This window comes from Indicator indicator, chromosome 25, assembly GCF_027791375.1.
Source record: "Indicator indicator isolate 239-I01 chromosome 25, UM_Iind_1.1, whole genome shotgun sequence".
Lineage (NCBI taxonomy): Eukaryota > Metazoa > Chordata > Aves > Piciformes > Indicatoridae > Indicator > Indicator indicator.
The window spans coordinates 12,831,777-12,844,580 of record NC_072034.1 but is presented as its reverse complement, the minus strand read 5'-3'; the positions used below and the strand labels follow the sequence as shown (position 1 = coordinate 12,844,580).

The 12,804-nt window shown below is 46.4% G+C and overlaps 1 protein-coding gene across 1 annotated transcript in view; it reads left to right on the top strand.

The window, feature by feature from the left end:
• The first annotated feature begins 676 nt into the window (after positions 1-676).
• MAML3 (mastermind like transcriptional coactivator 3) overlaps positions 677-12,804 on the top strand; it is a 270,993-nt gene continuing 258,865 nt past the window's right edge. Inside the window, exon 1 of the mRNA XM_054392413.1 lies at positions 677-1,114. Within this exon, the coding sequence (XP_054248388.1) occupies positions 677-1,114 (438 nt within the window). The remainder of the gene's footprint in view (positions 1,115-12,804) is intronic.

The following is a 12,804-nucleotide window of genomic DNA, read 5'->3' as shown; positions in this document are numbered from 1 at the left end:
TACTTTGCGAACACGGTGCGGCATAAACACCAAAACTTTTTTTCTAGAAGGAAAATACAATCCGAAAGCGGCTGTGCCTGTCTTTTGATGCCGGGGAGTGCGAGTGAGTGTGCCCGGCGTGTGCTTGGATGTGTGTGTACGAGCGGGGGGTGTGTGTGTGCATGTGGAGGGACGCGTGTGTTTCTCTTTATCCATGGGGAGAGAAGGCTTTTGGCAAAACCGCCGGAAATCTCATGGAATCTATTTTGAAATAATGGATTATAAGAAAGAAAAAGGAGGAAAGGAACTGGTCTGATAGCTCCTGGAGTTTGCATCCCGAATCGCTGCTGCTTAGTTTGTTGTGCTGCTTCTTTTCTTTTTTTTCTTCTCCCTTTTTTTTTTTTCCTTGGTGTTCGTTGGTTGTGTTGCCGGTGATAACCTTTTAGCACCTTCTCTCTTTATTTCCCTCCCTCCTCCTCTTTCTTTTTAATGTTTTGGAGCCTCTCGAGAGGGATTGGCTAGAGGGAAAGAGAAACATTTGCTTGGGATCGCTGTTTGCCTGCTACATGGTGGTGCCCCCTCCCCCCCACCCCCCCGGTTCTCTAAAAAGTATCCCATCAGGACCCCGCAGGAGACTGTGTGTGTGTGAAGGGTAGGATAAAAAAGTTCTTCCAAAATAGTGTGCACGGGGAAGAGGATGGGGGATTTTGCAGCCCCCGCTGCCGCCGCGAATGGCAGCAGTATCTGCATCAACAATAACCTGAACAGCAGCCTCGGCGGGGCCGGTATCGGGGTTAACAGCACTCCCCACGGTCCTCCCGCCGCCGCTGCCGGTAACAATAACGCGAACAGCGGCGGCATTCCCAAGCACAGCACGGTGGTGGAGCGGCTGAGGCAGCGCATCGAGGGCTGCCGCCGGCACCATGTCAACTGCGAGAGCAGGTACCAGCAAGCCCAGGCGGAGCAGCTGGAGCTGGAGCGCAGGGACACGGTGAGCCTCTACCAGCGGACCCTGGAGCAGAGGGCCAAGAAAATGGGCACCGGCACCGGCGGCAGCAAGCAGCAGCATCAGAGCAAACAGCAGCAAGATGCCGAGCCTGCCACGGCGGAACAGAGGAACCACACGCTGATCATGGTAAGGGGATGCGGGCCGGGGGTGGGGTGCGCTGTCCATTCCCAGTCTCTGGCCGGGATGAGGCTGAGATCGCCCCCCGGCTGTTTTCCGGAGGGAGCCGTGGCTCGGCTCAACTTCTGTAGTGGCAAGGCCGCGGGCAGGCTGGGGAAGTGGCCGGGGGCAGTGTGCGTGGCTGCACAACTTCTCAGGGGCAGGGGCGGGGGGAACGAACAAACTTTTCCTCACCCCCCACCCCCCTTTCCCCGGTCTCTTTCAGAAGGAAAGAGCTGCCCTGGGGGAAGAGGGAAGAGCGGTGCCGGGCGTGCGCCGTGGGCTGCCGAAAGCCAGAGGAGGGGTTTGTGTGCGTGTTTGGCCACAGCTTTTCCGTGCGGGGGCCGTTTGGAATGCCTCCCGCCGCTGGGGGAGGCCGGCCCCGCGGGCTAGGGGTGGCGGGATGAGTGAGAAGCCGGGCAGGCTTCTGGCCCCGGTTGTCTCGGCGTGCTGCAGCCCGGCTCCCCACGCGAGCTGAACCGCTTCCCAAAGTTTCCTGGGGTTTTAAGAAGCTTAGCGAGGAGCGGAGGGGGGAGAAGGGGGCGGGGGCTGAGCCGGCAGCAGCGCAGCGGCAAGTAGGAAGCGGAGTTTCCCACTCCTAGGCTGCACCGATGATGAATAATAAACGGAGGGAGGTGCGGGGGGGAGCCGGGCCCCGCGCTCTGTCTGAGCCTTATTTATAGCAGGTCGCGGCTGCCCGGCCTTCTGGTGGGGGGGCCGCCGGCGCCTTCGTCTCGGCAAGCCGGAGCGACCCGGCCGCGGGGGGAAGGCGTGTGTGTCCTGACGTGTCCCGCCGCGCCGGGGCGGGAGTACCCGGTGCTCGGGGGCGGGCGCAGGGCAGCCGGGGCTTCGCCGTCTGCCCGGCGCACAATGGGCGGCGGAGAACGGCGAGGAGGAGGGAAGGAGGGAGGGGAGGTGCGATGGCAGCGTGTGGTTTACAAGCCTCGCACGTCCCTCCCTCTCGCCCTCCCCTGCTGCGCGGGGAGGCGCGGCCGTGCGGGAGAGTCTTGCGGGGCGGCAGCTGCCACCGGCCCCCGCCTCGGAGTGTGGGGCGGGGGGGGGGGGGGGTCGGATCTCCGTGACAAAGCGGCGGGGAGGCGGTGGCTCTTCCCCGCCGTGTGTCCTCCCCCACCGCGGTATGCACTGTGTTTCTCTCGGGACGCGCCGAGCGTGTCCTCCCCTGGCCGCGCTGCCGCGAACTCCCGCGGGCAGCACCTTGCCCCTCGCCGCCGTCCCACCAGGCGCTTTTGTCTGCCCCCCGGCCCCGGCTTCGTCACGGAGGGCGAGGAGGCGGGGATCGCTTCGCCGGTGGCAGACAAAAGCTGTGCGCCGAGCGCAGTCCCCTGCCTCCCGCCCTGCGGCCGACGAGCGGACCGCCGCTGCCGTCTTCCTGCCTTCTCTCCCCTTGCCCTCTCCCCCTTTGCTTTCTCCCAGACCCGGCGAGGCCGAGAGGGGAGCGGGAACAGAGATCGGGGTGGGAAGCGCCAACGGCAGCCACACAAAGCGGCGGGGGGTGTCTGTGTGCGCGTGTGCCGGGGGTGATGCTTCGCAAACAGGAAGCAGCAAAACCTCACTGACATCTCGTTGCTTTCGTGATGTTGCCAGCAAGGCACAACCATATTTCTCTTCCTTCTCTCGCCTTTCCGCTGGACCGAGGGGTTTAAATGCACACTCCTCCCAACGCGGTGTTTTGCCTTAGCTTGCAGCTACTCCTGGGGCAGGATCTGAGTCACTAATCAAACTCAATGAGCAGGGACTATCTGTTGTGAGCCAAACTGTCCTCAAGTCCCTTTTCACATCTCATGGCATTTCCAGAAGATGCAGGAAAGGAGCTGGAGGATCAGGAGACCTCAGAATTCCTTCTCTCCAGGGAAGCATCGTGGCGCCTTGTGTATACATCCAGATGCAGAACAGCCACAGTGCTTCTAGGCCCTTCTAGTGATGGTTTGTCCCATTCTTCCCAAACCTAAGGCGTTAAAGGCCAGGATTTATTGTTCAGTTGCTCATTTGTTGATCTTACCTTGAAAGTCTAGAAGAGATACACCAAGCCATGCTATAATGTGAAAGTTGGGGAAACAAGTAACAAAAGGAGGAAACACAGTTTCAGCTCTCACTGCTAATTTATTCCATGTTGGGACACTTGAAGATCTAAGAGGGGGTCTTTATTAATGGGCAGTTTGCTGTGAAATTCATCAGCCTGCATTTTTTGTGCTGCAGTTTTCATTCTGTTTAAATGCACTTCATGTGTACTATACTTTTTGTCTTTAAAAAGAGGCATTCTAATACTTTCTTTAAAAGACCTATTTGCATCAACACTTTCTTTTAGGAAACTGTACACATATGTTGCCAAAACTTTAGAAACATTATCTGCTTTGTTTCACTTGGAGAGTGTTAATTGTGGTTTTTATCCAGTGTCAAGAGCGTTAGGGAATATTCATGGCTGCATGAAAGCAATACTTAAAACCTGAGAAGTTATTTGCTGCTTTGAAAGCAACTGACAAGTATTTTTTTTGAGACATTTATGCCTTTTATAGTACTAAAAAAAAACCCCACAACCAACCCAAACAAAACCAAAAAACCCAACCCATACAAGCAAGCAAACATAACAAAACAGAGAGTCTTAATTTCTAGCAGTCACAACACTTTGGTAAGTTTCACTGTTTATGTACATCATGATTTTTATTTCCTAAAAGAGTTCAGCTTTAATTTAACATTTTCTTTTGGCATGAGAAAACACTAAACTTTAGCATGTTGGAGTTTTCTCCCCTTCTTTATTCTGTAGTAAACTCCAGCTGAGAGGTTTGCAGTCAAACAGTCATATGGATCTGCTTCTGCTTTACTCTTCTAAGATCATTTATTAAATCCTTCCCTCAGATTATTAAAGCACACAATTTGGAAATGAAGTAGTCGGGATTAAATGACAGCAAATACAATGAGGATATACAGAAATGCTGTTTCAATTTTCTTTGTTATCAAGGCAGATCAAAAGAAAGTATTATCAGTGTGTGTGTCCCTCTCCAAACTGAGAGACACTGGGAGGGGTGGGGAGATGTGTGCTGGGTTGGTGCAGCAGTCACCCACAAACCCTCCTAGAAGCTGGTGCTGACATGTGTTGAGGTGTCCTTCAGCAAGCTGGCTGAAAAAAAAAAACCAAAACATCTTCAGGAGATGATTTAAAGACAGGCAGGCTAATTTTCTTCATTTGATGGAGTAGGAACTCTGCAGTCTGTACAATGCTCCTTGTCACCACCCCCACAGTTTACACCCTCACTCCATGAGTTCATGAAAGGGATTATGCAGTTTCCACTGTTTAGGACTCTGTGTCAACTGACAAGCAGTTATCAATGGGAGCCTTTTTTTCAAAGAAGGGATGTAGGAGCAAAGGCTTGGCTGTGTTTCATTAATTGCTGATCTACTCTTAATTTGCGTCTTGTTGCTGACCAAGTTTGCCCTTGCTCAGTTTTGAAATATCTGGGTTTATAGCTATTCCACTCTCTTCTACTAGAGGGGAACAGCAGGTTTCAGAACAAGTTTGCTTCCATACAGGCATTGACTGGGGCTGGTGTGAAAATTAAAATTGTCAGGACCTTTTTCTTCCCCCCTCCAGTTCAACCTGGCAAAGTTGTTTTCCATGCCTTTGAGCTGGATTATTAGAATGCTGTACCAGCTTGCCTTTCAAAGGAAGCATTGGGAAAATTTGCAGCCCATCCAAAACTCTGCTGCTGATCTTCGGACTGGTTCCAGGAAATATCAACACATTATTTCAGTTCTTTGGTTCTTTGTGAGCTAATCTGCCTTCTTGCTTCCTCCTTGCAGCTCAAAAGTCTTCTGGCTCTGCATCCATGTTATTGTGTGTGGCTCAGAGATACGGTGTCTTTTATGTGTACACACAGAAAATATCTGAAGTAAATGCTAAATAATGTATGTTCAGTTTGTAATAAACAGCCAAGTATACAATAAATAGCCAAACCTATAATAAAATTGCAAGTTATATCATCTCTGTTTTTTACCCCTGACACCCCTGTTTTTACTGTGAGTTTTTGTCTGTTTTTTTTTCCGGTGATACACCTTTAATTACCACAGTGACCTTTTGATGCACATTTCTTTTCATCTGAACTCTACTGTGAAGTATAAAGGGGCTGGAGCTACTTTTCCCTTTTCTAAAAGCTCTTCAGAACTTTTCTTAGTTAGCATCATGGGTTTGATGCTAACTCCTGCCATACTTGACCATTTCCAACCCTAAAACTGAGCCTTAGGAAATTGAGTTTTAAACACCATAAACATAAAATGTTGTTTAGATCACAGAAATCAGTGACGGAAGTCAAATGACCTATTAGATCATCTTTTCTGTTCCCCCGCCAAAGCATGCTGTGCCAGTGCAGAATTAGTTTAAAGTTAGAGAAAACACATGCTGGCAAATACAGCATTTTCCAGTACTGCTTTTTACCCATCCTGGGCTAAGTTTCTGCCTCATGGAAGTTGATGGTCACACAGCCCTTCTACCTGAGGGAAGGGAAATGGGCAGGCCAATCCTTTCAGCTCACTTTGTGTAGGGCCAGGATGACATGTGCAGAATTACAGAAAGCTGGTTACATCTCTTCCTTGTTGGCAGATATTCCACCACAGAAAAGTAGTTCCCTCACTCCGGTCTCTCCTTTTTGTTGGGAAAGGAAAAAAAAAATTATCTAGAGCGAAAAGTGTAACTTCTTGATTTGTCTTAGTGATTCATGGTTAATGCTGTTAATGAGATGGAGTGCTGAAGAATGCTGTCAGTCTTGTGAGCAGTTTTGTAAGGCTTACACCTGAGGTATTGAATACATAACCTGTGTGTATGTTCATGATCCTGTGCACATTTCTTGCCTTCCTTCTGGTGCAGTATTGCTTACTCGGCAGGTGCTCAGGAGTTCCTCAGTTACACTACAGCAAAGATGATTTTTCAGATGTTTCTTTTTATTTTCCACAAGAGGTCAAATACTGTAGCCCTTACTCATGCCTGATGACTAAGTAGGATTAAGCATCTCTTCAGTTAATAAGCTATGTCTGATCTTGCTCACGCTGGGGTAAAGTCAGTAGTAAATGTGAAACTAGGATGATACCAGAATTAAATCCCAGGCCGGCAGTGCTCCTTCTCTTTCATATGCATCATAGGAGGAGTCATCATGCAACCCTTTTTATTTTGCTCTTCCTATAAGGGTGGATCTGTGTCTTTCTTATTCCACAGCCTCTCCCATTTTTCTTCTCCTTTTCAAACCAACTCACGCTTGCTGCTCCTGTGTGATTACTGTCCTCTAGGACAAGGAGTTTTTGTGATGACCTCCTTTTGCAGCTAGTCAGCAGAATAGGTTTCAGTTTAGCAAACTGAAAGGAATGGAGAGACTCTTCACTTGAAGCACTGCTTGCCTCTGATGACCTTTATATTCTCTGATAGAAAGTGTGTCCCTTTAAAAGATAGTGAGTTGGGTTCTTATGAGCCATAGCTGGAGTAGAGCAAGTTGTGTTTTGACATGTAGCAGGTCATGGTGAAATCTAAGCACCAGACTGACCACACAGCACGTGTTGAAAGTCTTGCAGTGCAGTTCTAGGCATTGTCAAGGTCAGAAAGAACAACTTTGGCTTGAACATGTCCAAAATTCCTTTTGCCAATGCAGAGCCAAAGCCATTAATGTCTGATTGTGTTAGGACAATTGGTTGCACTTAGATTAACTGGAATTTACAGCAACTTGACCTGAAGCTTAAGGCTTCAGATGTGGCTGAAGCTAGTGTAAACCTGAGCTGCCACCACTGAGGAAATCTCATCTTTCACGTTGTCAATGCCCACGTTTTCTTGCTGCTGCCCTTTGGTAATGCTGATGCTAACCCTTGCTCGTGTACCTCCACTGTCAGCCACTTCACCCAGCAGGGAGGGAGAGAGGACAGACACGTTTCTTCCTTTCCTTCTGGGTTAGTTTTCAGCTGGATCTGATCTATGACTTGTTTGACTGTCCCTCCCATGGGCAGCTTAATCCTCTTGTGAAATTTCACCCTTATCCCAGGATAAACACCTGGGACCTATTAGTTAAAACATGCTCACCTGGCAGCACGCACTTTACCTGAGCTAAGTAACACCTGGTGCCTGTGCACATGGTTCTGTTCCTGGCTGCAGAGGCTGAAACAGGAAAGGCTGTAAGTAGCAGAGGAGTCAGTTCGTTTTTACCTAAATCCTTGCATGTATATGACATTTGGTTGTATATTACTCCAATATGTATAATTCATGTGAGAGATGTGCTTGGATTAGCAGAGGTTTAAGGACAGGTCTGACAGTCAGGAACTGCTGACTGGAATCCTTCAAGTGTATTGTTTTGAGAATTGAAATGTGAGGTGCAGCCTCTGACTGAAGTTATGACCCTGTAATCAGTTTTTCCAGTCTGGGATCTCTCAGGCAGTTCAGATAAGCAATGTACTTGTACATTCAGTGGGAATTTGGGAGTTTTAGAAACTTGAGGTATTTATTTTCTTAGTTTGTCCAAGATGGTGAATCACAAAATCATATAACTTTGATTACTCCTTTGCTTCCCCCTCACACACTTCGGTTTCGCAATATCTGTAGCTCAAAAGTCATCACAGACTGCTCCTCTTTGCTTTTTGAATACTTAAACTCTGGGTTCTTAGGGATTAAGAGAAAATGTCTTTTTAAACTTGCAGTAGTTAATAAGATAGCAGCTGCTGAAATGTGCTTGCAGGAAGGGGTTGAGCTGCTTTCTTTCAAGACTTCCCTCTTATTGATTTTGTTTGGCAGCCACATGCAGTTAAAATTGGCAAGGAGATAAGAATTCTTTAATCTTTAATTGACCTGAGAGGAGAGAGAAGTGAATCCACCCATAGGAACTTTGCATTTTCTGTACGTTAGGGTAACTGCTCAGCCTAATGCTGCAGTGCTGTTGGTAGCAGAGGTGATCTATTGCTGTTTGCCTGCTGTCAGTCCTGCACAGCCACAGCATACATGGAGTAGAAAAGCAGTTTGAATTTATGACTTTCAGAATAACCAAACTAATAAACAGACCAACAGCTCAAGGATGTTCTTTTCCATATTTGTTTTTTATCGAGGCCACTTTCTGGAAGGCTTCCATATATGTATAGTGGAACAGGCTGCCCAGGGGGGTTGTGGAGTCTCCCTCTCTGGAGATACTCAAAACCTGCCTGGATGCCGGTGACCTGGTATAGGTGATCTTGCTCTGGGAGGGGGGTTGGACTGGATGATCTTTCGAGGTCCCTTCCAGCCCCTAACATTCTGTGATTCTGCTCTATAATGTTCTTAACAACTTAAGCTTGGTGGTGGATTTGCATTTCAACTAATTGAAGGTGGAGCTCTTAGAATGTGCCTCTTCCCCCTCCTCCCTTCTTCACACTTCAGTCTCCACCCTGCCATGTTTTAACTATGTGCCATGCAGGAGCATTTCAGGTTTAGTAAAACAATTCAACTTCATTTTCCTCTGGTCTTTAGATTCAGAGGAACAGCTGTGAAGTGCTGCAGTGAAGAAGGTGTAGCTTTTTTTGCATCATCTTTGTGCTGCTTGTGAAAAATCTCAGGCTTGTTCAGAAAGCCTTCAGATTTGTGTACCTAGGTAAAGAGCAGAGAACCGGTCCTTAACCTTACCCTGACCCTGGGCGTTATCACAACACGAAGCCAATGCTCCTCTGTGTGTGTGTGTTTATATAAACCACTACACCTACATACATACTGGTTTTTAAATTGCATGACAAGACAAAGGGAAAGGATTTATGATCAGTGATCAGTTTTAGTGGTGAGCAGAGATGTACTACTCAGAGAAGTTTAACAATCACTGATGTGCACTCTTTTGTCTATATTTTCAGCCTCTTTCTCTTTCATCTGGGTCATACCTAATCCACTGTGATGTTTTGGCACTTCACTGTGTTTAATCTAAAGGAGGAGAGGACGTGGTTATGGCAGATGAGATGCTGGAAGAGTTCTGGAAAGTACTAAAGCTTTTTTTTTTTTTTTTTGTTAATCGTTTAAGATATTTCCTTACATTAAGGAGGATAGACCAGCACTTAGCCAGAAGAGAAATTGTAGCATTTCCTACCACTTCTGCTTATACAGAATATTGTGGTTTGAGAAAATGAATTTAAAACAGGACTGCCTCAGCTAGAAGTAGTTGTCTTTAGACTGCTAAAAAGCTTGTTGCATTTCAGCTGTGATTTTTTTTTTTTGCTGCTGTTCATTTTTGCCTCTGAAGCTAGTAGCTGTTGTTCTGATTTCTCTGGATTGCATTCCAGTGCATAACTGAGGCAGCACAGGGAGAACTGCTGCTGACATTAAAGAAACGATTTTTAATGATGTTTTTGGCAAGCAGTATCTCTATTTATTATGCATATTATTAGTTGTCATTGCAGCAGGTAATGTAGCTTTGAAGACTTCAGTTGACTCATACAGAAGACTGTAGGCTTCTGTAACTGAACGGTGGCTATGTTGTTTGAGGTCCAAATTGGCTGGAGCATTCTGGCATGTAATCCATGGATGGATATGAAGTAATGGTTCAAAATAATCTGTAGGTTCTTCTATTACAGCATATTTCTGGGCTGAGCTTGCAGTTTTTGCATTCCAGTAAAAGAGGAGATACCATGCTGAGGTTGCAGTGCTCTCTTTCTCTCTCTTTCCCTGCCCCCCCCCCCCCCCCCTCTAATTTGTGCTGGCTGGTTTGTAGACTGAAAGATTACTGAAGGGCTGGATTGCTGCAGTTTCAAAAATTCACCTGAGAGAATTGGGTTGTACATTTTTTCCACCCTAAGGCTGCTTTTTCTAACCCATTTTTTTAATGTGTATTCTACTTCATGCAAAACAACCCCCCCAAAAATCCATTTATTTTCTCTCTCCTGTTTCTTTTACAGCAAACCAAACAACAAAAAAAAACTTTATTCTCATGCTAGGGTTTACTGCCCTTCTCAGTAATGTTTTTGTTGAGGGAAATGCCAGCAGCAGGTAGGGATAATGGAGATTTCTGAATGTAGAATAGCAAAACCAAAACTGATTTTGACTAGTGGTATTAAAATCTTCACCTCTTCCTCACCTATTACTGTGACAAAGTGTATAGCAGTCTAGTTACAGACAGAGAGGGGTTCTGGGAAGTTGGCACAGACCATCTTTATAGTTGCTATGGATATTTGAATACAAGAAACACAGTATTTTGTGTTTTATATTTTGTGTCAAAATACCAAGTTGTTGTGGTTTAACCCCAGCCAGCAACTAAGCACCAGGCAGCCACTCTCTCCTCTTCCCCCACCTTGGTGGACTGGGGAAGAGAAATGCAAACAAGTAAAACTTGTAGGTTGAGATAAGAACAGTTTTAATAACTGAAATAACCCCCAAATATAATAATAGCAGTAATGAAAAGGAAGATAACAAAGAGAGAGCTAAAAACCTAGGAAAAGACAAGTGATGCACAGTGATGTTTCTGATTACCCACTGACCCATGCCCAGCCAGTCCCTCCTGACTAATTCCCCCTGGTTTATATACTGGGCATGGCATCCTCTAGTATGGTACATCCCTTTGGATGGTCAACTCTCCCAGCTACATGTGCTCCTCCGTGCTGCCAGGACATGAGAAGTCCTTGACTTGGTATCCACACTACTTAGCAATGACTAAACCATCAGTGTGTTAGCAACATTTAGTCTCCTACTACATTCAAAGCATAGCACTGTACCAGCTGCTAGAAAGAAAATTAACTCTATCCCAGCTGCAACCAGGACACAGGTATCCTGAAAAAGTAATGAATCCCTCAGGAATAGCAAGCTTGTCTTTTTCTTTTTTTCCTCTAAAATGGCATGCTACTTAAAGCCAGTGGTAAGAACACACTGTGTTCACCTCTCTTTTAAGTAGTTTACCCACATGAAATCTCTGGGTTCTCATAGCATGCTGCATACAATGCCAGAACTGCAGGGACTGAAAACATTGCAGTCTCTGGAAAACCTCCCTAGTTAACCTTTTAATGGTCTCTTCACCTGTTACTGCCTTAGGGTTAGTTAGATGAGGCAGCTGAAGCAAGTTAACAGCTTGCTGCCATTAAATGGGGTGGTCTCCTCCTCTTCCCTACCTGCTGCAGTTGTGTACCTGTGCTAGTGCTGGCCTGCTGAGCCCATCTGTAGTCCTAAACTAGTGGGAAAATTACCTGTCTAGGAGAAAAATGGTGTTTATTTTTTGGTGGAAGGTGAGACTGCCTAGTATGGTGCTGAGGAAGAGGGAATAAAGGGAAGGCAGAAGGTTCCATGTCAGCAAGGCTATGAAATAAGCTCTGCCTGTCCCCTGTGACTGTGCCCTTGTTCTTCTCCAGTTCTTTGGCCAGCTGAAGGCCTGGTAGTTGTGCATTGCTGTAGTGACTTTGGGAGTGAAAGACTTAAACAGTTTGTGGAACACCAGACGGAAGCGGCTTTGGGAATACTGAAGTGGTTACTTGTTAGGATGAAGTGATGATGATCCAGAGCGTGAAGAAGGCTGAGGATAGTATCTTTTGACCCCAAACTACTGCAAAGAAGACATCATGCTGGCCACAGTGTGGACTATTATCAGGTAGGTGACCTCTGCTTTTGCTGTGAGGAACAGAAAGTGCTTGTATTCATATTTCCTCTGCTAACTTTTTTTCTTCTGAAAACTGATAAACTTTGTTTATGTCTCTCTGATAAAACAAGGAAAAATATAATTTGGCAGTATGGTAATTGCACTTTTTTCCCAACCCCAGGCTACTCAGATGTGTTTGTGCTCATTTTAGTTCCATGGAGAATAATAAGCTAGGTAAAAGAATGGTGAAAAGTATCAGCATTGATGGACTGTGATGCCTTGACTTACATACAGGACTTGAGATAATACTTAAGTGAGCTGCTGTGTCCAAGGTTGACACTTGCATGTTTTTATTTTCCTTCTATCTAAAGGAATATGATAATAATTTTTATTCAAATAGTCCAGGGGGAAAAAAAAAATCGCAGATGGAGCAACTTCTGCCACCCTTGCTTTGTAATATGAGAATTAGTAAAGATTATGCAAATTGTAACGCTCTGAATGGATTTTTCATGAAATGGTCCTTTGAATTCTGATTAGTGTAGGTGCTTGAGTTAATTTGTAAAGAAGTTAGTGATGGGAGGTTCATTGGGGGGGTGTGTTTGTTTGTCCTCCTTCCTCAGATGTTGTGTTTCAGCATTAGCTCACTTGCTAGCACAGCAGGTAAACAAGAGTGTTAGCAGCATTGGTACTTCTAATGCTGCGTGTTCCATATGTCGACGTTTCGCTAGTGGCTTCTTGAGAAGACATTGCTTCTGGTTTCAAAACTATTTACTTCCCAAGCCTGGGACTTTATCTGTTGTGGATAGTGAACACATGGTGAACATATGTTTGTGAAGCCACATAAAGAGTTTATCAGAACAGATTTGGCCTGGCTAGCTTAGCCATAAAGGTAATGGAAAGGGCAAACTGTGCTGGTCATCTCAAATCACAGTGTCACAGTACATCAGAGGTTGGAAGGGACCTCCAGAGATTATCAGGTCCAACCCCCCTGCCAAAGCAGGATCACCCAGGGTAGTCCACAAAGGAATGTGTCCAGACAGGTTTTGAATGTGTCCAGGGAGGGAGGACTCCACAACCTCTCTGGGCAGCCTGTTCCCAGGCTCCAGCACT